Source organism: Ascidiella aspersa, chromosome 9 (assembly GCF_963924565.1).
Source record: "Ascidiella aspersa chromosome 9, kaAscAspe10.2, whole genome shotgun sequence".
In the NCBI taxonomy this organism is placed as follows: Eukaryota; Metazoa; Chordata; class Ascidiacea; order Phlebobranchia; family Ascidiidae; genus Ascidiella; species Ascidiella aspersa.
The window spans coordinates 2124641-2149060 of record NC_139455.1 but is presented as its reverse complement, the minus strand read 5'-3'; the positions used below and the strand labels follow the sequence as shown (position 1 = coordinate 2149060).

At 36.6% G+C, this 24420-nt stretch overlaps 1 protein-coding gene across 1 annotated transcript in view; it reads left to right on the top strand.

The window, feature by feature from the left end:
• Positions 1-24420, top strand: part of LOC146131842 (uncharacterized) — a 41053-nt gene that overhangs the window by 11375 nt on the left and 5258 nt on the right. The window contains exons 15-31 of the mRNA XM_083397099.1: positions 494-679; positions 1823-2010; positions 2747-2958; positions 3190-3321; positions 3740-3908; positions 4539-4686; positions 6377-6582; positions 8560-8818; positions 10273-10475; positions 14002-14158; positions 15889-16021; positions 16861-17068; positions 17702-17827; positions 18135-18288; positions 20188-20430; positions 21855-22085; positions 23623-23738. Of these exons, the coding sequence (XP_083253225.1) occupies positions 494-679; positions 1823-2010; positions 2747-2958; positions 3190-3321; positions 3740-3908; positions 4539-4686; positions 6377-6582; positions 8560-8818; positions 10273-10475; positions 14002-14158; positions 15889-16021; positions 16861-17068; positions 17702-17827; positions 18135-18288; positions 20188-20430; positions 21855-22085; positions 23623-23738 (3071 nt within the window). The remainder of the gene's footprint in view (positions 1-493; positions 680-1822; positions 2011-2746; positions 2959-3189; positions 3322-3739; positions 3909-4538; positions 4687-6376; positions 6583-8559; positions 8819-10272; positions 10476-14001; positions 14159-15888; positions 16022-16860; positions 17069-17701; positions 17828-18134; positions 18289-20187; positions 20431-21854; positions 22086-23622; positions 23739-24420) is intronic.

Sequence of the window (24420 nt, the reverse complement as noted above, 5' to 3'; positions counted from 1 at the left end):
AGTGTTTTTATGAGGCAAATTATTTGTAAAATGGGTTTATTGATTTTGCACATTACACAATTTGCTTTTTATATGCTGGGTTTTTGTTTGGTTGTTCTCATAATTGAACGAGTTTATCAATTTTAGTAGTTTGACGTTTAATTTTTATGACAAGCAGTTGATTTGGAATTGACTTGCTCTAATAATGACATGACTGGAATTGACTTGGTATTTATTCAAAAAGATTTAATTTGGACTTAACCAAAGAATTTTATCGAAAAACTCTCGTAATAATCCAAAAACAACAATAAATCGCTTTAAACTAGCGTAATACTTTTTACCAAACCAATAAAACTCAGAGTTAAAAAACCCGAGTTCAACCAGGTCAGACATTTTTTAGGGAATTTATATTTCGCCTATTCTGGCATCGTCAGTTCCTATAACTAAAGTTAACTACATATACAATGCAAAGTAATAATAAAATTAAAACTAATAATAATTTTTTTATGAACAGACGCTGAACGCATTGTGGAGTTTTCTGAAGACAACGACATCCTAGTCTCGAAGCAGCCGGTGTCGGTGACGCTCTATTTTCACAGCATGTCGGACGATCACGTGACCGAAGAGCGGGAAACCACCCAACCTAAGCCAAGAAAGAGAAATGAACAAAAACAGAAGAAAGAGAGCACGCCAAAGAAAAGTGGGTAAAATAAAATATTACAGAAGTACATTTTGTTAATTTTTCTTTTTTACAACCGTTATAATCATTAGAGGATTTTATTATTCTTTGACGTGGAGAAAATAACAAGACAGAACCGAATGGGCTAAAGTTTGAAAGAATATTTTTTATAGTTTTATTATGAAAGATTTATTCGAAACGTTCAAATTATGTTACTTTGCTCTGCATGAGCTTCAGTATTTCCTTTACGTTTGTGCAAATCAAATCCAAAACTATCTTTCTAAATTTTACTGCAGCATTCAAGCATTATGCTCAAGACTTTTCATCAACTTTTTTGACTTGATATTCTTACACCTTGGAATATGTTCAAAATTAAAACAAAATATAGAATAAAAGCAAAACATCATTTCAGTTTGTCTAGCTCTTTATTCATTAAACTCTTATTGTGCATGTTAACTTGGCATGATGCTAAGCAAAAAAGTATTTTGTTGCCCAAAAAAGTAGAAAATTTTTCCAACAATTTTAGATACCGATATATCGGTTCACCTCTACCTGAAATTGAATAAATTGTTGTTATTTTGTTTATTCCAATACACATTATCACCTTTTTTTGGTGCTCCAAAAAGTATCCTATTTAATTTATTATTAGGGCGATTATTTTTTTTTTGACCTAAAAAATAGGAAATTTTGACCTGAAAAATTCAAATTTTGACAAACTTTGATCTAAAAATAATTTATTTTGACAAAATTTTGACCTGTTAGGTTATAAGCGTCGTTAATCACGCGTTTTTTATACTGTATATTGCTCTAATAAAGATATAATACGGTTAACATGACTTTGAACATAAATCAAAACTAATTTTTTTTGATAAAATGAAAGATAAATTTCAAAACAACTGAACGACCAATTTCAAAAAGCTGACTATAGTTTTTTTTACTTTTGTGAACGATTTACGTGGATTTTTATTCGATTTTAACTTGAAAAATTTTTGACAAATTTTGACCAAACATGTAAATTTTGACAAGTCAAAAAATAATCGCCCTATTTATTATTGTTCCGTGACCTAAAAAAGACAAAACACTCTCCAGAATATTCTTCTTATGCTTTAAATTGCTTAGTTTTTCACGTTTTCTCCTTTTTCAATGACGTCACTTTCGTTCCAGAAAAGTTCGTCATCGAATTTAAGGAAACTCCCGACGTCGATTGTGACGTCATACTCTTTGTCAGCAAATCGAAGGAGAGGTACGACCCTCTGTTGGAAAACTTGGAAAACGTGGCCGAAGTTGAGATTACTGAGAAAACTTTAAACAAGGAAAAGGGAATTGTCATCAATTACAAACCAAAGTTTAAGGTCGGTGAAATGATAAAAAAAACATTTTACTTTGTTTTGTTTTGCAACTGCTGCGAAAAAAATGATATACAACCTTTTTTTTTACGTTTTTATTCTTCCATTGGAAAAAAATTGGAAGGTGCTATTTACCCGGACATCAAATTAGTTCAAATGGAGATATAATCAAGGTATAAAAGCGTAAGAAAGCGATCCGGTCAAAATAGCCGATAGGCACCTCCTGAGGCTATTTACCCGGCTAACAGGTAATTTAAATTTTCGAAAAATCATAAAGGTTATGCAAAACTTTTGTCATACTACCAAAACACCAGCCCTAACCTAAAGCAACCAATATTTACGTCTGGGTGCAAGCGTGGAAGAGCGATCCGGTCAAATGGCCACTTCCAATTTTTTTTCGCGCGCGCCAAAAAAATTAAGTCTTCTTTTTAGAAAGCGGCAAAATACTATTCTAATGACCCAACCGACACCTTAAGTTAAATTTCATAAAAATCCTAGCTATACAGCCATTGTCATACATTACTAAAATGCGTGTTATCCAATCGTTACACATGTTAAAATGCCACTCTTTGTCCCTAACCAAAATACTTGAGTTGTCAACATCTCACATAAATACCATTCGATTGGTCACCGGGACACTGAACTTTGTGCTGAAAAATCTAGAAAAACATTGCTGAAAAAAATAAAAAAAATAATTTTGATATTAAAAAAATAATTTCACAAGAAAACAAAAATTTTTCAGTCCCTACCCAACGACCTAAAGCAGAATCAGAAAAAGTTCGAAACAAAATGCAAAGAGGCCAGCTCGGTTTTCCTGGGTCAGTTCATCTCCAAGTCGGCTACTTTCGACAAAGACAACCTTTCCAACCTGAGGAAGGCAAAACTGTGGAACGAGGATCACGATTTGGTGAAAATCGAAACCACAGAAAACCACTTCGTTGAGGTTTACGTAAGGTGAGGTTTAATGAAATATGTTTAATACAAAGGTATTTTGTCGTTAAATTAATGTGACGATTTCATTTTTGTGCTGTATAAGTAACTTTATGTGTAGGTCTTTTTTTAAATATAGCCAATAAATTTATAACACAGTATAATTGTTTATTCAAAAGCATCTAACTTTTTTTTATATATTATGTATATGAACTAAAAGTTTTGAAATAACTTATTGCTTAATTTAACCGCTAGGTGGAGCCTCACAGACCCGGGTCGCGTCACCGTGACCGGGGTAGACGATGACGTCACCGATGTGATGACGTACCTCAAGAGAAAATGTGACATCACAGAAGAATCGACCACCTTCCAAAAGACGACTTACAGGTAACTGCCCTGTTAAAAACGTTGAATAATTTACAAGAAATGCAACTTGATAAACGGCATAGAAACGTTGTTTATTTTTAATGAAGACTCACCAACTCTTTTAAGTAAGTCGTACTTTTCTTATAAATGTTTTCAAGCTGTAGGATTGTCCACTTATTAAAGGCTGATTTATGTAACATTCTGCAGTTTTATGGAGCAGGTTCAGCAAATAATATCTACTTTTGCTTGAGCCTGCCTATGCGATCTGAGAAAGATGACTTATCACAATAACAAAAGTTTTACGTGGTGTTTTTAATGCTGAGATGATTCAACCTACCAAAACTTCTGTCACTACAAAACATTTACCAAATTATCTATTTCCAGTAATTATTTAATCTTTTCGTCTAAGCTCAGGTAAATTTCCTTCCTTTCTGTTCAGAGCTCTTCTTGAATGCAACTTGATAAGTAAGTTCGCAGAAGAAATGAAAGACAAGGTGACTGTGACGTCAAAATGGATGGACAATCAGGAATTGTCCGGCATTGTTTCCTTCAAAGGGCCGAGTTCTTCAATGCAAGAAGCGAGATCAAAGCTCAATGATCTAGCCATGGTACTGTTAAGGCGTTTCAGATGTATAATCAGATTCCCGATATTTTAAAGTTTTGCGATACGATGCCATATGACACCATTACCATATTAAGATAGATAAAACAAAGAGTTCAAAACGTGTTAAGTAAATGTTTAATTTTCTAAGATATTATGGTAAAATTTGCTAGTAACTTGCATTTTTGAGAAATTTATCTTTTCAAGTAAAGAAACTAAAAAAAAATCATTAAATGTGAGTGTGTTCTACCATTTTGAGATAAAAACCGCTGCTAAAATGACACATAATACATGACCAGGGTTAACATAATGTGCTTATTTGTAAGATTTGTGCTTATTTTTGGCTGCGGTGCCTTAAAAACTACTAATGCGCTTATTTCTAAGGAACATGCTTCTTTTCAAGTTGTGTGCTTAGTTTGTCTTATTTTAGAATTTAGTAAGCCTCACTATGTTGTTTTTATTGCTTGGTTAGTTGGTTACTGATGTTGTCTTCGTTTAACGATAATTAAGTTCGTAAAGTTCGGCAAAAAATATTATACCGGGCCAGCTATCGTAAATCCAGTTATCCGGAAAAGTCAAACGGTTCGACTCCCTAGTTTAAACAAAGGAAAATACATTACATTTGCTTGTATTTCAGACGTTGACAACAAATCCTATTCCGGACCTCGGGCGTCGCGGCGAGTTCCTTCTTTCCTCTCTCTTGGCAGGTGGGCGTGGCTTGAGGGAGGGGCAGGTCGACGTGCGGCAAATCGTGCAAGCGAAGTTCAACGAAGATAAAATATACGGTAAGCGCTCGAAAATAAATGAAAAAAGCACAAAAATATACGCGAAGCCTAAACAAATGTGGTAAGCGGAGAGCAAATTTACCAAAAGCGGTAAAAATAACAAAATAACTTATTTTTTGCAAAATGCTACTTCGCCTAAATTAGGAAAATAATGCAATGATTTTAAAACAAAAAAGAGAAACCCTACATTTTGTTTAGCGGTAAGAAATTGTTAAATGCTTTTAATAAATTTTTACAACATCTTTTTTTGTGTTAAAATATTTATTTTATTTTTAGTTGTAACCTTCAAGTTTAATGCAAACTTATAAAGTTTTATTAGGCTTCATGATTGGTGGTGTGTTTTTTTTTCACTTTTTATTTCCCTACTTTTTATAATGTGGACATTTTGTGATGCACAGTGCAACTGACGTGCATCGCCTTAACCAATTTGAGGCTAAATTCGCCTAACGAGTGATTTAGATGTGACAGTATTGCTATGGCCAAAAAAATCTAAAAAAAAAAAAGCTGCAGTTGTTGTTATAGCGTTACAAATCATGGCTGAAATGTCTAAATTACTTGGTATCGAATCGGCGCCGATACCACCCTAGTATCTGATTATAACAATACTACCTCTTTGTACCGGATATCGGCTCCAAACGATATTATCAGACATTCTTATTTAAAATCCATTGTGTTAAGATTAACAGTGAGCTTGCTAAACCGCGTGTTTATGTAAGCACTTTATGACCTGTTAATTGTGTGATCATTCTATGACTTGCGGTCAAAGGTCACTGAGCACATGGTGCCTTGGCATTGTAGTTGTCCTTACGGCAGTTGGTGTTACTACCTTGTCGCGGTAGGAGCTCATTTTGTTAGTTACTTGTAAGTGTTTGGCAATGATGTTTAACTTACTGATTCTGTTTCTGTTTTATTAACATTGTTTTGTATTGAATTCTATTTGAATAAGGAATCCACTTGTTTAAGCCTTTACGTGTTTTAATAAATTCCTGTACGTGTACACTGATAAAGACTTCAGTATCGGATCGGATCCATTAGTTTTCACATTGGGTTCAAAATCCCATATCATGTCCTAAAAATCCCTTAAGTTTAAATTCCTAGATTAATTTAGTATTAGTACAAACATGTATCGAACGAGAACTGATATTATCGATACTATCGGACATTAAACCTATAGTAAGAATATCGCCCGTATATATGTGGGTGGCATTTTGTGAACGTTTCAATGAATCTCAGGATAATGGTTGGAGGTTGTAGTTAGACATAGAACGGATATCAAACCCATACAGAAGTAGGAAGCATTTTGTGAACGTTTTGCATAAATACTAAGATAATGGCTTAAGGTTTTTTTAGTTTTTTTAAAACGGGTTAAATAACTATTACGATAATGGTTGGAGTTTGTATAGTTCGACGTAGAATAGATATTAAAGCCTTACAGAAATAGGTTCATTTTAAGGGTTGTGAATATCTCCTTGATCAATTTCAACCTTGAAAAAATGCCATTAATATGACGTGTCGGAGGTTTTGGTTAGACGGAATATAAATATCAAAGCACCTACAGAATTACGTAGCGTTTAAACGTTTCGAATATATCTTAAGATAATGCCTGGAGGTTGTACTTAGACATACATGAGTAGCCTATATATCTCCCCATCATTTTCAACATAAATAAAACACCCTTCATTACTTGCAGTATCCCTCCAAGAAAAGTCAGGCGAGGTTTGTCTGGTGTACCTCGATTCAAAACAACACAACAAGGCGGTGGAGGCTTTGAATGAAATTATCAGTCTCAGGACGATCGAGGTTGGCGAGGGCTATGACGCAATCGTGACGTCACTCGAGTGGAAAAGGCTTCAGCAGAGCATACAGGCCACAGGAGCCGCAAGGATCGTTACAAATGTAAGTCGAAAAACTTTGTATCGTGGCATTTAAAGGGTAAAATTACAAGCCAGGTGGAAATATTTTTAACCTGTAATCAAATATCAGTTTGCTTAGATCAGGGGTGGGCAACGTGAGGCCCGTTTCCATTTTTTGTGCGGCCCTTCATCTTCTTCCAGCTATTTTTCCCTAAATAAGGCTATACGTGTGCACCATGTTGGGACTTCTGCTCTTTCAGTTTCCTGTTTGAAGTGCGATGTAATCCAAAGGCTACACCGCTACACTAATGCAGTTGAACTCGACAGCGCTGACAAAACTGCCGTAGCTGCAGCCTAGTAGCTCATTAGTTTTTCTAGTATAAACTGAAAATATGAATTAGTTTTTATTTGATGTGCGGCCCTCTTGTAAGCATTACATTTCCTAACTGGCCCTTGTGATAAAAAGGTTGCCCACCCCTACCTTAGATGCTAAGTTAAAATATACATACTCCATAATCATGGCGATATCTGTTGACACCTGATAAAGCTTGGTAATATGCGAGTGTCGGAACAACTTTAAGTTCTGAATCTCTCGCTTCAATTTGCTAGCAACATCGAGGCTTTTTAGTTTCTGTCCATTTAGACATTTTTCAGCGACTCTCTGCCCCAGGGGTGGGCAACCTTTTTGTAGTCGCGGGCCAAAACCAACCTCAGAAAGGTCTCTGCGGGCCGCACAAAATGTTAACTAAGAATTATGTTATTAAAATGTTAAAACTATCGTGAATCAGGCGGACCTCGGATATTTTTTGCGCCTAAAAATGTGTTTAATTACATTTAAGGAGGCAGTAATAAAGTATTGGCGCAAGGCGCGAATAAAATGCGTTTGTTTGGTTTAAAATCCGAGTCCACACATCGTCATCCATACAGCTAATGAAAAGTGCAATAAAACTACTTTGAGGAAACGCAATAACATTAGTTAATCTAGTTGAGTGTTTGTCAACCTTTTAAAGTCCGGGCACACCTGGCGAGCGAAGCGAGCGCGATTTTATTTTGATATAACGCCATTTCTTGCAAGTTTTCATTAGCCTACATTGCCGATAATAAACAATAAAAAAATGCTAAAAACTATATGTCTAATATTTGTGTCCGGGACGCACTTGGCGGCCTTCCACGGCACAACGGTAAAGAAGCGCTGATCTATATTTCAAAAGACAGCGTCAAAACGTAAACAAACCGAATGGAGAAGGATGATTCGCGCGAAGCGCGAAAATTTTTCGCACTTACGTAGTTAAAAAGTATTTGAAATGGAATCGTGCCTAGTTTGTCAAAGAGGCGGCGGGCCGGATGAATTTCATCGGCGGGCCGGATCCGGCCCGCGGGCCGTAGGTTGCCGACCCCTGCTCCACCCGGTGATTTGGTGTGGTGCGATTTTCACTTTTCCCAATGTCCCAATTAGATTTTTTTGTGTGTTTTTTCGCCAATGGACCGATTAAGTAAAGCTTAACAATACAAATTTCTTCCGTTTGAATTTTTTATGCATAAATCAGACATGTCTTCTGCAATAAACGTTTTGTCAATTTTAACCAAATAACGACATTTTGTTTTGTTTTGACGTAACTTAAAACATGAGATCAAGGACTTTATCTGCTAAGAAGCATGTTTTACAATGCAAATTTATTCTGTTTGAACGGAAAAACAAAGTTTTTTGAACATTTACAAGAGTAAGTATTTTTAAATTTATTTTAACTTCAGTCCAGTGTAAGTAGAAATTTTTTAGGTTTTTTTAGGTTTTTTTTAGTTTTTTTTAGCTTTTTAGGTTTCGGTGTATGACTTATTCGATTGTGCGAGCATTCTATTACTTGCGGTCAAAGGTCACCGAGCACATGGTGCCTTGACATTGTAGTTGTCCTTACGTCACTTAGTGTTACTATCTTGTCGCGGTTCTGTTTTTAACTGTTCTTTCGTTTTACTGAAACAGAAAAAGCTAACAAAAACATACTTCCAATTTTTTTCGAAACAGAAAAAGAAGTCTTTGATCGAGGTGACCGGTCTTTGTTACAACTTCGATTCAAACTTTCGCAAACTGAGCGATCACGTGCATGAAAACGTCATAGACATCACTAAGGTGGGGGGGAGGCGGGCCGAGATCGAGTTCGTGAAAAAACACCCCGAAATGTTCGAAAATTTTGAAGCAAAGACCAAGGATGTCACCTTAAGTTTCGAGACCGGGACATCCCCTGGAATTGTGGTAAAGGGAAAAGCGAAACATTTGGATAAAGGTAAGATAATTGTTGACTTTGGCGTTTTTAATTATTTTTTGATTTTTCTAGATTGTTCAAAGTCCGATAATATCGGATCGGACCCAATATACTCGATTCCAACTAGAAGTATCGGTAGCAATTCGATTCTGAATCAATTTGTGCACTTTAGTCATGGTTCACGATCTAACCGCTTTAAAAAAAATAAAAAAATAGAAGAACCAAAATCAAAGATAACTATTATGCATTTTCTAGCGCTATATGAAATATTGGCTTAACAACTTGACTTGTTATGAGTCTAAGTTTCAATTTTATTACTTTAGGTGATTTATACGTAGGAATGACGTCATTTGATTTCGGTTCAAAAAGTTGTAGTTTTCACCCAAAATATCGGATATCGTTATCGGAACAAAAAACCACCGGACATCCCTAATAAGATTAAAATAATTAAGAGATATTTTATTCTCGTTATTACTAAGCTTTGTAATACACAAGTCCAGTGGTTCTCAACCGGGGGTCCGCAAAACGTTTTCATGGGGTCCGCAAAAACTAAATATACCTTTAGTAAAATAATTAACGCTGGAAAACATGCCTAATCACAATTTTGGTAAGTGATAAAATCATATTATAAAATGTTTCAAATCGCATTGTGACGTAACAAATCGCATTGAGTGTGACGTAACACTTCCATTGAATGTAACACAAATAGATTGTTAAATGAATGGCAGGATTATTACAGTTTCCATGTACTGGATTTGGAAAATATGACATGCGTTTATCTATTCTAGCATTATCGAAAACACAAGCACGCATTTAAAGATTGCCTCGGAGATGCAGCATCAGAAATCACATTAAATAAACGCGTTATGAAGTAATTTGGTGTTGTCTGTTAATTTATTCAACATAAGGTACACTATAGGCAGATATACTGATTTATTAAAACGAACTATAAACGCAGATATTCCACCATAAAAATGTGGGGAGTCCACGACCATTTAAAAGCATCAAAATGGGCCACGGGTACAAAAAGGTTGACAACCACTGCACTAGTCAATCTTATTATATTTTTTTAATTTTACATTGGTCCGTATGAGATGACGATTTTCATTCTGCTTATTTATTGCAATTAAAAATGTAGGGTAAAAATACATCCAAATCAACGACTGCGGAAAGTATTTTTAGATATTTTCAAAAATTACTACTACTACGCACATTAAAAACCTTCAACTAAGATAGGATCTGCATTTCAACATAGCTTTTCCCGTATTACTATTTAATGTATATATAAGATCTTTTAACAGTGTCTGACCCAAATTGCTAGCTTTGATAGAGTATTTTGCTGTTACTAATCAGAATTTAAGGTCGATATTTAAATTGCAAGGGCCAAGGTGATTTCAAATATAACATATTCAGTGCAACATTCCTGAATATTTTACCAGATTATCTTTCCACCAACAATTAAAATATTTTCACAGCTGTGGAGTTCCTCAAAGCTTGCCTCGCAAAACTGAAGATTTTGGAGACGCCGTTGCACAACCCGGGAATCCCCGCCCACTTTCGCGCCCGTCAAGGTCACGAGGAGGTCGAAGCCATCGCGTCAAGGTCACGCTGTGTCGGAATCGTCGATCCGGACCTCGGCGGTGCGCGAGAGAGCGGCGCGGAAAGAAGGCTGGAGATGGTAAGATGAAAGTTTTGACAGATTGTACAAGAGTTTTGTGGTATCATGTATTGCACGTAGTGAGAATATCAAAGCCCATACAGAACTAGGTATCATTTTTAACGTTTCGAATAACTCTTTATTACTTTAAAAATAAAGATTTATTCGAAACGTTTCAAATGTTAACCACTTCTACACGGGCTTTCATATTCTTACTACGTCTAACTACAACCTCCAGTCATTATTTTAAGAATTTTTCAAAACGTCCACAAATGCTCGCTACTTCTTTATGGGCTTTGATATTTATTCTACGTCTTAGTACAACCTCCAACGTTATTCTCCAAAATGCTATCATATAGTTAAACATCTTGGTTGATAGCCGTGTTTGTCTTATTCTGACCTGATGAAGCACGGTTGTGCGAAAGCGCACCAACTTAAAAATGCAATTTGTCATCCAATTGCCACTTGTTTTCAATAGTTACACATGTTGTTTAGTGGTTACTGGGTTATTTTGACGTTTTTCACCAAATCACAAATCACGTCATTTTTTTGGCCAAATTTGTAAGTTGTTGCCAATTTGTGATTTATTTTAAATTTTGTGTACAGGCTGCTCCGCGTCGCCGTCCAGCGATAGTTATTCGAGACCCAAACACAGGAAGGGACATCACAAACGACCTGCAGTCGGGTAAAGCTGCAGAGGCTTATCCGTCCCCCAACCCAAGCAAATTGACTCCCACGGTAAGTGGAATGTCCCAACAATATAATCTTCAGCTAGACTAGTTTGGTTAACTAATTTTTGGTGTTTTTTTCACCAGTAGTGTGCAAACCTTTTCTTATTATTTTTATAATGTTGTAATTATATTGTATATCTAAAACAGTGTTTCTCAACATTTTTCGCGGCGACCCAAATAGTAAGCTGAAGTATAACAGCGACACTTTGGCGACCCAATTCTCTTCAATGAAATTTTTGTACCCATAGGTGAACGAACCACATACAACAATAGTATAAATAAGTTTGAATTTCAATAATTAATAGATATGTCTTCGTTTTGCTTACAAAGTTTTCTCAAATTTTGGAAAAAGCTTGCTGGGGACAAATCTTATCAAATCTAACCATGTAAAACTACTGCAGTCAGCGAGCCACATCTGGATTGCGACCCATGGGTTAAGAAACACTGCTTTAAAAGCATGCAAGGTTTTTTTTAGCTTCAAAATTAAACTTTACTTAGTTAAAATGTTAATCGGGGCTGTCTGATATTATTGGTTCAAAACCGATATTTGATGCCAGGTAAAAACTCTCACTGTTCAGCCAACACTAAGGTGAAATCTTGTGCCCATCCTTTACCACTTACATAAGCCATAAAACTTTTTTCATTAAAAATAAAACTACAAAAGTCAATTTTTGCCTTATTACCTCATTGATCTTCTACTTGTACATTTTATATTGAACCAGGGTCACAATACACGTCCTCACTCGGGGCACCAATATAAGTGGCGCTAATTGCATACGCAATAATTCTATACATAGATACAACGTTGCAGTATTTTTCTGAAGTTAAACGAATAGTTTCTCAAAGTAGAGGGTTTTTTTAGTGATCCAAAATATAGTATTTATATCTAGTTCTACGAGTTTTTTTCTCTAGTTATAGCAAATGTGCTTCCTAAGATATTTAAAGCATTGTTTTCATTTGTGCAAGTTTTTTCTTTATTTAAAGTATTTTTGCCAGTTATCGATAATCGAATTATATTTCACCAATAGTATATACTTTATGTCAGGGGTGGGCAATTATTTTTAACCGCGGTCCACATGAGAAACTTAAAATGTTGTTGCGGGCCGGGTCCAAAAAGAGGATCTCAAATGCACGTAATATGACGTCATACTACGACGTTAAAAAAATAAATTAGCTAACGAACTTGTTATTACGTTAGGAGTTGTGCGGAAATGTGCAATTTACGTCGAATTTAACACAAAGGAAAAAAATGTGACTAGGCCTACAGGCAGGGTTGCCATACCGTGCTTATTTCTATGATTTGTGCTTATTTTTGGGTGCAGTGTCTTAGATAACACAAATGTGCTTATTTCTAAGAAACGTGCTTATTTTAGAAGTTTGTGCTTAGTTTTTTAGTTTCTATATTCTTTTACATTGATGGTTATTTGTATTTACCAGAAATTATTTGTATTTACCAGATTCTTTGATCCAGATTATAGCAACCAATGTTTTAAAAGGTGTACAGGTGCGCTCTGACGCAAAAAAGTTAACAAAGCTTGCATTAAATAAGGGTGGTAAACTTTTTCTTGTGCTTCGCGCGATTTAGCTATGGTTTGCGCTTACAAAAATTAGAGTTTTTAGGTTTTTATTTAATTTTATGACATTATGCCTGAAAGCTTGGATTTCACCCCCGCAATCCTGGATCTGGCCCTGGTTTTTAGTGGCGCGCTTATTTTTTTGAGTAACATGCTTATTTTTTGGTCTGAGAAGATGGTAACCCTGCCTATAGGCTATTTCAGTGTTTCTTAACCTTTTTTACTTGGGGCGCACCTAGAGACATATGCAAACAGGGCGGCGCACCTTGCGAGCGAAGCGAGCACGAATTTTTTTAGGTGTACCGGTATTTCTCTTAAATTCTCTGCTTTTTTATTATATAGTTGCATATATTTAAAGGGACTCCAGCCTTAAGACTAAAAACCTTATTTTGTCCATTTAAGTCTTGTTCCGATTAATTTTGGACTTATTTCGTGTTTAGGTCTTATTTAGACTATTTTAGATCTTATTCTGTCGTGTTTATTACTGTGAGTATGGCGTTATTATGTCGGTGGTCTCAATAGGTCTACTCAATGGTTGAGAAACGCTGGGCTTCTTAAAACGAAAATTTTAATTTAGACATAGAGGGGAACGTCAAGCATTGAGCACAGATAAAATTGTACATTGCTTAATATATTGGCGTTTATCAAGTTGTGGGTCGAGTTGACTAAAAAATTAAGGTTAAATACGTAAATCATTTCCCACAAAAATCTTATAATGTTTTTTGGCTTTTGAGGCTTAAGTTACCGATGTGTTATACTTTGGTACAATGGCCATATTGCAAAGAAGGCATAAATCGGGAGAAATACACAACATGGCATTAACTAAATTAGGCTGACAAACGTGAATTTGTATTTTTAAGAGTTTAGAAAACGGCCTGTATTTCGTTCATATTTTAAAGTCGGAATACATTGGAAAGCAGCGCAATATATCTATATATATTAGGGTTAAGTTTGTTAAACTTTTGTTGGAGAGAGTGCCACAGTGAAATAGTGCTAACGATACAACCAAACATGTAGAAATTCCCCCGTGTTTTCGCTCGGCTTATGTATTTTAAGAAAACTAAGCCGCGGGCCGAATTAAATTGCCTGGCGGGCCGTATGTTGCCCAGGTCTGCTTTATGTTATTTTTTTTATTGTATTTTATTGTAAGTAGATTACCCCGTTTAAACGACGGATCTATTTGTTAAAGTTTTCTTTATATATCAATGATTTCCTTAATTGTTACGATGTATATTCCTCCAGTCATCCGAGATCAAAGTCCAGGTTCCCAACTCGGATGTGTGGCTCCACCTAGTGGTGGATGACATCACACAGGTGGATTGTGACGCAATAGTTAACGCGTCGAACAAGGAATTGGAATTAAAGAACGGTGGAATATCAGGGAGCATCATCAGTAAAGGTAAACTTGGAATCAAATAACTTATTAGTGGTATACTCCAGCCTTAAGACCGAGATAAGAACAACATCAACGTCGGAATAAAACACACTTCGGAATAAGACCAAAATAGAACTAATACCTAATAGTCTACTAATGAAAAGTGTAATAAAAGTACTTTGCGGAAACGTATAGTTAATGTTAATGTAGTTCAGTGGTTGTTTAAAACCTTTTTATGGCAGGACACACCTGGCGAGCGAAGCAAGCGGGATTTTTTTTTTTTTTTGGTGAACCGACATTTCTTAAATTTCTTGCAAGTTTTTATTACATAAAAAAATAAGAAAAATGTTAAAAAATATATGTCCAATATTTGTGAATACGGTTTCCGTTTGTCGACGCACTCCGCAGCCTTCCACGGCGCAACGGTAAAAAAGCGCAGATCTAGTTGAAAAGACAGCATCAAAAATAAACAAACCGCATATAGAAGGATCATTTGCGCGAAGCGCGAAAATTTTTTGCCCCACGTAGTTAAAATAGTAAAAAAGTATTTGAAATGGACTCGTGCCTAGGTTGCCAAGGGACGGCGGGCCGGATGAATTACCCGCGGGCCGTAGGTTGCTGATCCCTGCCCTAAATTCATCACTAACTTCCCTAATAATATCAACCCTAACCCATTTTTACCCCACCCCTAACCAAAACAGGGGTAAACAATCCTGTTCTATAACAGCGGCGCCCAAACGTCGACACCAAAACGGCTTATACCAGACAGGTGCCCCCAATCGTCCCATACCCTCTCCTACAGCTTGGGCGTAAATTTAGAGACTTATTCCGACAGGTTTAGGTCTTATTCAGACGAATTTAGATCGTATCCGGTAGTAGATATTACTGCGAGTTCGGCTTTATTATGTTGTTGGTCTTAAAGCTGTGGTATTATTATCAATTACTCTAATTTACATATTGTTACTTTGTAGGTCTGATTGAGTATTCCTTCTTTTTTCTCCTCAATTGATATTTCTTCCATATCTCTTCATTCTTTCTTGCTCTTTCTTTTTTCTTTTTATACGTTCACGCGTTCTCTTTCTTCCTTTCATGTTGTGTCTCTTCGTTTTTTCTCTTTAGTCTTATTTTTTCTTTTTTGCTCTTTATCACTCTATTCTTATTTACTACCCAATTTATTTTTTCTTTATTGCTTCATTCTTTCCTCGCTCTTTACTCTTTCCATGTTCGCCTTCTCGTATTTTTTCTTCCCTTTTTTTCTTTTTGTACGTCTTTGCTCTTTCTCTCTTTCTCTCCAATTCTTATTTTCTTTTTTAGCTATATTCTCATTTACTCTACATTTCTTTAAAATTTTAATTACTTGTTTAAATATATAGGGCAGATAAGTGAAATGGTATTTGCTTCTAAATTATAAGCTCCTGCAAATAGAAAACATCCACAAACAAACAATATAAACAGAAATAAATTTTACCGTACAACTATTACTGTAAGGTTCAGTGCTTTACTCATGCTTAACTATACTTACTGTTCACAAACTGTTAAAAGATTTTTTATCGATAAAGTTCAATAGGAAAATTCCCGATGTTAACTATTGTAATCGGCAACCTAACTAAATCAAACGACCACCCAGCTTTGGGTCGCGACACATAAGTTGAGAAACAGAGTGCTACATGTTACTGTAACTTACATAAAGTCTGTCTCAAAAAGAACACTTTCTGTTTTACTTGGACGAACTAATGCACATTTAAATGCATCAGGCGGACGAGGCATACAACGGGAAATGGACGCAGCCCGGATCAAAAATGGAGGCCAATTATCGCCCGGAGAGGCCGTGAGCACATCGGCTGGCAACCTGCCAATGAAGAGGATTATACATACAGCTGGACCCGAGTAATATTTACTATTACTAGTTTTGTAAACAAGTCCAATTCATTAGCATTAATATAAAAAACCACCGTGATTGCTAGTAATATTTGCTGTTACCATTATTACCTGTGCTGTAAACCAGTTGTTTATCGCGTTTTAGTCCTAGTCATCAAGGTTTTACAAAAAATAAACTAGGCTGTAAAGTCCTATATTAATGGATTTATATCTAAACATTTTTCAATTTGATCTAGTGTTGTAAACCAGTCATTTTAAAATCACCCAAGCCCAATTTATTGCTATTAAATTAAAATGTTGAACCACTGTGATTGTTAGTAATATTTCCGATTACTACTATTACCTGTGTTGTTAAGCCGTCGTTTTTGAATTACTTCATTCCAAGTTACGTCACTTACTATGAGCGTTAGGTGTCATTCACCTTGAAGAAGGCGATTTGAATAGATTGCCGAAATTATCAGGAAGAAATATACTTACCAGAGCAGCTCAAAATGTGACCATTTACCGTGTTGTTGCTTTTCTTACATTTTTTTCCATTCATTGTACAACCAGCGTTCTAATAATTATTCCAAATGTTTATGTTATGCAATTAACTTCTGTATTTAAGGGAACGAAGCGGTCTCTTAAATTTATCTTATAGTCACTCAAAATCTATTACAATTACCAGAGGACCGGTTTTTGATTATTATTATTTTGCCTTGTAGCAACAGTTAATAGAAAGTCTATACTTATTTAAATATTTAAAATGTAAATAAATAAATAAATAAACAACTAAATACATAAATAATTGATTTCTGCGTTTGTTTGTTTCTTGTTAAACTGTCTAAACGAGCGTTTCTTACCGCTAGATGGCTTCGCGATACCAACTGCAGTTTGACCTTGAAAACCTCGATAAAAAGTTGCCTGAATGAAGCGACGAACCACAATCTCAAATCTCTCGCCATTCCTGCCATAAGCTGTGGTATATTGGGGGGCAAACCTGACGTCTGTGTGCCGGTCATTGTCAACACAGTTGTGGATTTTGTTGCGTACAATCCTAACACTTCACTTAAACAGGTTTGTTTAGTCCTTTAGGTCGCTGAGCTGGTTTTACAGGAAATTTGCAACTTTGAATCAAATACTAGTTTTGTTAAATGTTTTTTATTGTGTATTGGTTGTAATTCGTAAATTGGACACGGAGAATAATCTTTCGACCCGCCAAAAGTCCCTTTAGTGAAACCAACAGTCCAGTTAATTTTAGTTTAATAAAAAATATTCTAACTTTGCTTTGAATACTGGTTTTACTAAATGTATTTTTTTATTCTGTTTTGATTTTACTTTTGAATTGCGCACGGGAAAAGTCTTCCGGCCCGCCAAATTCTCTTTAATGAAGCAAAAAATACAGTAACTTTTAGTTTATTAAAGAAAATTTGCAACTTTGCATCATATTTATCATAATGTTTTTTTGGATAACAGAATCTGCCTGAATCCGATAGGAAAAAACAAACGATTCTGGTTGCACATCAATAATGAAGATTAAACCAAATACAGAACTTAGTAAACTGAAAATCGGTTTGTTTGGATGTTGCATAATTAAAATAATAGTGATTGATGCTTTTAACAAAATATATTTATCATGTAACTTTTAAACAAACTGATTTTTGGTTTACTAAGTTCTGTACTTAGTTTAATATTTATCATTTTGTTTAGATTGTTTTTGTCGAAATGAGCAACGAAACGACGATGCTTGAATTTAAAACTGCGCTGAACGGGATTAGAGGAACGAAACCGCAACCTCTACCAAGATCTCCACCAAAGAAAGTTGTCATCCCTAAGGTGGGATTATTTGCACTTTATTCCCTCTTAGCTCTTAATTTTAGTGTTGTCCCACTTTTTTGACTTGAAATTCGTACATGTTTCTTTCGCAATATTATAGAGACTACATTTTAGCCAAGTTAAAAAAAACTAAATGTTGTTTTTTTAAATAGTTAATTCACTTTTACTTTAAATTATAGTTTTCGCTCTATTTTACAAGAATTCGGTAATTTTAATTCTAATCTAATTTTAAAAAGCGTAAATAAATCTTAACAAATTCGCTCCGATTTTTATGAGATTATTTCATTTCATCCATATTTCCTTGCAGGCATTTCAAGCTCCGAATCACAATTTCCAGCAGCCCCAAGTTCAAGCTGCTCCACAAAGCACTTCACAAATCGACGTCGGCGTCAGAATGGGGTGCATTACGTCAGCAAGGTGTGACGTAATCGTCAACTCGACATCTCAATTCAAATTGTCAGGTGAGCACAAAAAAACGAACTATGTACTCGCGTTTTTGATTTTGAGTTTTGACATGAGCGTCAATATTTAGTAAAGCAGTGGCGAAAGGCAATGACCTGATGATTTTGTATTTTATACTTTTGTGTCAGGCATATTTCAGTTTCGAAAGTGTAGTGCTGTTTCAACTACAGGACTTTGCCACGGAAATTTTACTCTAAAATAACTTGTTTTCATTTTGAGGTATTTTATTTATTTATCTTGTCAAAAGTTTACCAGACATTTAGGGCATAATGGCTGAAGGTTGTATTTATACCTAGAATGAATATAAAGACCTATACAGAAGTAGGAAGTGTTTTGTGAAAGTTTGGAATATATCTTAAGATAATGGCTGAAGGTTGTAGTTAGACAGAATAAATATGAAAGCCCATACCCTAGACAGGGGAAAATTTAGATAAATCAATGGCCCCCTATTTTTTTCAACCTCTTGACAAAGTCAAGAAACGTCATTTTAATTAAAAAGCTGGTTTATACAATTCCCGGTAATCATAGTGATAAAATGATATAGATACAAGACCATGAAAACTAATGGATCCGATCCGATACTGAAGTCTTTATCAGTGTACACGTACTGGAATTTATTAAAACGCGCGAAAGCCTAAACAAGTGGATTCCTTATTCAAAATGAATAATACAAAACAATGTTAATAAAACAGAAACAGAAACAGAATCAGTAAGTTAAACATCCTTGCCAAACACTTACAAGTAACTAACAACATGAGCTCCTACCGCGACAAGGTAGTAACACCAACTGCCGTAAGGACAACTACAATGTCAAGGCACCATGTGCTCAGTGACCTTTGACCGCAAGTCATAGAATGATCACACAATTAAATAGGTCATAAAGTACTTATATAAAAATGCGGTTTAGCAAGCTCACTGTTAATCTTAACAAACTCACTGTTATTTTTTTTTGTTAAAAAAGTGAATTGCAACGAATAGAAAGATTAACGAACACTCGGCAATGTATAGCAAACGCAAGAATAGAAACATAACAGTCCGTCCCAACACCCAACTCATTTACTGCGTTGATGTGACACGCACAATAGGGCCGTCAGTACAGCAATGTACCTTGTTTTTCCATGCAGAATAAGGCAAGTCGTCTTTAAACTTTGGTGGAGATCTCTTTGCACTTGTTGCCATTTTTCGTGTTTACAACTGGTTTCCTGTAACCATCCTCTGCTACCATGAAAACTAATGGATCCGATCCGATACTGAAGTCTTTATCAGTGTACACGTACAGGAATTTATTAAAACACGCGAAAGCCTAAACAAGTGGATTCCTTATTCAAATAGAATAATACAAAACAATGTTAATAAAACAGAAACAGAATCAGTTAAACATCCTTGCCAAACACTTACAAGTAACTAACAACATGAGCTCCTACCGCGACAAGGTAGTAACACCAACTGCAGTAAGGATAACTACAATGTCAAGGCACCATGTGCTCAGTGACCTTTGACCGCAAGTCATAGAATGATCACACAATTAAATAGGTCATAAAGTACTTACATAAAAATGCGGTTTAGCAAGCTCACTGTTAATCTTAACACAAGACACAATAATCATTAAATATTCAGTTTATGTGATGTTAAAAAAGTGTTATGACACATTGTGGCTTGTATACTTCTTTGTCACTTCTTTGTCATGTAGATATGTAAGGCCAAACTTAAAATACTTTTTATCTTATTATGATTTTTCAAATTTTCCATGCCCCCCTTAAACACGGCTCTTGGCCCACTAGGGGGCCATGTCCCCCAGGTTGCGAACCCCTGCACTAGGGAGCATTTTTTAAATCGGGAGCATTTTCTGAACGTTTTTGAAGGCTAAATAAAGTTAACCTTGCGTGTTATTTTCGCAGGGCAAGTGGGTAAGGTGCTAACAGCGAAAGGCGGCCCCAGCATTGCCCAGGAATGCGCTAACAGCCCCCAGTACCAGTCTCCAACCCTTCGCATAACCGGTGCCGGTAAATTGCCGTACAAGCACATCTTCCACATCAACGTTCCCAAGGATGTCAATCAGCTGGAGAAGTGCTTGGTTGAAACGCTTAAGGAAGCCGAAAAACGTGGAATGAGATCGCTGGCTATGCCACCTGTCGGCACCGGTAAGATATACACATGCGGGGAATACGTGGTTCTCAACCAGGGTGCCTCGGCACTCTAGGGCAGTGTTTCTTAATCAGGTGGATGGTTCACCCCAGGGTGAATAAAATTTTTGCTGGGGTGAACGAAGCAAAAGGGGTGAATGAGGTGAACCGTCAGAAATGGATCATAGCTTGCGAAACAACCTAAGTCATTTTGTGCTGTTATATATATAGACAAGATAGTTTTATCATATCATGAGACAAGGGTGAATGAAATCTGAAGATAGATGCTAGGGGTGAACAAAACTAAAAAGTTTAAGAAGCATTGCTCTAGGCCTAGGGTCTATTTCATTGCTCTATTTCAATTTTTGCTGTATTGATAATACATTTTTTTGCTTTTGATACATTTTTTATGTACGATAAGACTGCTAAAAATTAAGGAGGATATTTCAAACCTTGTTGCACAGTTAGTGTGCTGTTTCAATCTCGTTTATTGTAACTTTACACACCACTCAACAAAAATACGAGCAAGGGGGACTCAAACCATTTATAAATTATGTAGGGTGCCGCAAGCCAAAAAAGGTTGCGAAACACTGGTGTAAATAGTTAGATTACTAAATCAAACCCAGCCATGGAATACACATACACATATTAACTGTTGATACCACGCGTATAAATATTAATATAAAACAGCTCCTCTGGTAACTGTAATTGTCAACCAACATTTTCGAGAATCTATTTAAGTCGTCTTTTTCAGGGTGAATGTCATTCGTTATTATTAAATACATATTGTATACATACTGTACTAGAGGAATCCGGTGGCACTGTATAAAGACAAATTGTGTTTGATTCTCGACAAGCTTTAGCACATCCGTGCTTCATCAGGTCAAAGTATAAAAAAAAAATTATTCTTTTTTTTTATTTTTATTTTTTTTTTTTATACTTTGACCTGTTGAAGCACGGATGTGCGAAAGCTTGTCGAGAATAAAATACAATTTGTCTTTATACAGTGCCTCTGGATTCCTCTATTTAGAATTAGACAAATACGGCCATATACAAAAGATTACATACTGTAGTATGTCTTGTACTAGGGATGTCTACTCAAAATCAAACAAACAGAATAGTAAACGTTCTAGGATATTTTTTCTCAGATTAGTAGATCCACATTTACTGTAGTTTTAAATGCAAATGTAAATTCGCCCCTTTAATTACCATCAGTTGTTAAACTACTGCGTTTTTTAATGCATATGCCTTTTAGCAATTACTGCGTTGGGCGACTAATCATGGTTAAAATACCTATGTTAATTTAGTATTTAGTACCACCTTGGTATCGGACGATTGCCGATCATTACATTTGGTATCGGGTATCGGCTGCGATCCGATATTATCGGACATCCCTATTATGGAAAACTAATATTAACGGACTAAATCATTTGTTCATGCAGGCAACATCGGTCTACAACCCAAAGACGTTGGAAAATGCATCCAAAAGTCGATCAGCAAGTTTGAGCAGAGCAACCCGCAAACTCTGCGCACGATTCACGTCTACGTGTTTGAACCGACGATGTTGGCCACAATTCAACAGGAAATATTGAAGACCCCGAACCCACAAAATCCTGGGTTCGTTAAAAGCGCCGCAGCTGCGGTGACGAATGTCTACAAGAAGTTTACAACAGGTTAAATAAGCAATAGTTCTGTTCGATAATTTATGTTTACGGTAGCAACATTTTGGGCAAAAAGTACTATAGGCTGATACGATACCAATCACAACATTACTTATATCGAACAATGTACACAGTTAGTAAAGGTCGTCCGATAATATCGGATCGGAGCCGATACCCGATGCCAAGTGGTAGTATCGGTACTCGTCCGATAATATCGGATCGGAGCCGATACCCGATACCAAGTGGTAGTATCGGTACTCGTCCGATAATATCGGATCGGAGCCGATACCCGATGCCAAGTGGTAGTATCGGTACTTGTCCGATAATATCGGATCGGAGCCGATACACCCGATACCAAGTGGTAGTATCTGTACTCGTCCGATAATATCGGATCGGAGCCGATACCCGATGCCAAGTGGTAGTATCGGTACTTGTCCGATAATATCGGATCGGAGCCGATACCCGATGCCAAGTGGTAGTATCGGTACTCGTCCGATAATATCGGATCGGAGCCGATACCCGATGCCAAGTGGTAGTATCTGTACTCGTCCGATAATATCGGATCGGAGCCGATACCCGATGCCAAGTGGTAGTATCGGTACTCGTCCGATAATATCGGATCGGAGCCGATACCCGATACCAAGTGGTAGTATCGGTACTCGTCCGATAATATTGGATCGGAGCCGATACCCGATGCCAAGTGGAAGTATCTGTACTCGTCCGATAATATTGGATCGGGCCCGTTACACCCGATACCAAGTGGTAGTATCGGTACTCGTCCGATAATATCGGATCGGAGCCGATACCCGATACCAAGTGGTAGTATCGGTGCTCGTCCGATAATATGGGATCGGAGCCGATACCCGATGTCAAGTGGTAGTATCGGTACTCGTCCGATAATATCGGATCGGGCCCGTTACACCCGATGCCAAGTGGTAGTATCGGTGCTCGTCCGATAATATCGGATCGGAGCCGATACCCGATACCAAGTGGTAGTATCGGCACTTCGTCCGATACAGCATTAGCAACGGAAACAACAACACTATAATAACTGGTTTACTCTTAATTCATCGAATGCCACTACGACTCTTTGTCTATTTGCTTCACAGACAACAGGCACAATAAGAAATAGTATTTACTTGCAACAAAACAGTGGTATCGGTGCCGATCCGATATTAACTAAATATAGGTAATTTGGCCATGATTTGTATAGAATGCCACGATTTCTACCTTGAAATGTTAATTTATCAAAAAATTGTGGATTAACCATTGGAGGTAACCTTAGTAAACAAAGGTAACTAAACTTCTTACTAAATAAAACAAAATTCGTCCGAATAAGCTAAAAATTGCATTTGAACGTTTTAATTTCATATATTTAATTAGTTTGAGCATAATAATGACGTCATTGGTATCGGTCGGGTCGCGCGATACTTTCTGTGTAAAATATCGGTATCGGAATAAAATGTAAAGTATCGGACATTCCCACTCGTGTGTATTTTTGTATGCTCAGTGGTTCTGTTAAGAACAACTTGTTTACTGTCTTTTAAAGGAAATGACAAAAAGTCCACATCGCGAGCAAAACCTCCATCAATTCTGCCTAGAACTCTACAATCAACAGATTCCGTGACTATTCTCTTCTGTTCATTTCCAGACAACGTGGAAAAGGTAAAAAGTCGGACTGCTTAAATCCTAAACCCATTCCGTACCAGCAGTTATCAACCTTTGACCCCTTTCTTGTACCGCAAGTAAAGTGTACTGCACATAACACATCGGAAACTTTAAGTATTAGAAAGCAAAAAAATAACATTGTAGTTTTTTTACCGATATTTTCACGTATTTTAACCTAAAGTTTTTGGTCAACGCTCCCCCACAACTTGATAAATGCCAACATATCAAGGAATGTATATATTTTATCTGTGCTCAATGCGTCACCTCCCGATTTAAACCTCAATTAAAGTTTGCACTTTAAAACAAACAGCTCCAATTTTTTTGTTTAAATTCGACTTCAAATGCACATTTGCGGTACATCTAAAGTATACAGGATCGCAAGGATCGCAAGGATCGCAAGGATCGCTCGCTAGGATCGCTCGCAAGGATCGCTCGCTAGGATCGCTAGGATCGCTCGCAAGGATCGCTAGGATAGCTCGCAAGGATCGCTAGGATCGCTCGCAAGGATCGCTAGAATCACAAGGATCGCAAGGATTGCAAGGATCGCAAGGATCGCTAGGATCGCTCGCAAGGATCGCAAGGATCGCAAGGATCGCAAGGATCGCAAGGATCGCAAAGATTGCAAGGATCGCAAGGATCGCTAGGATCGCTCGCGAGGATCGCTAGGATCGCTCGCAAG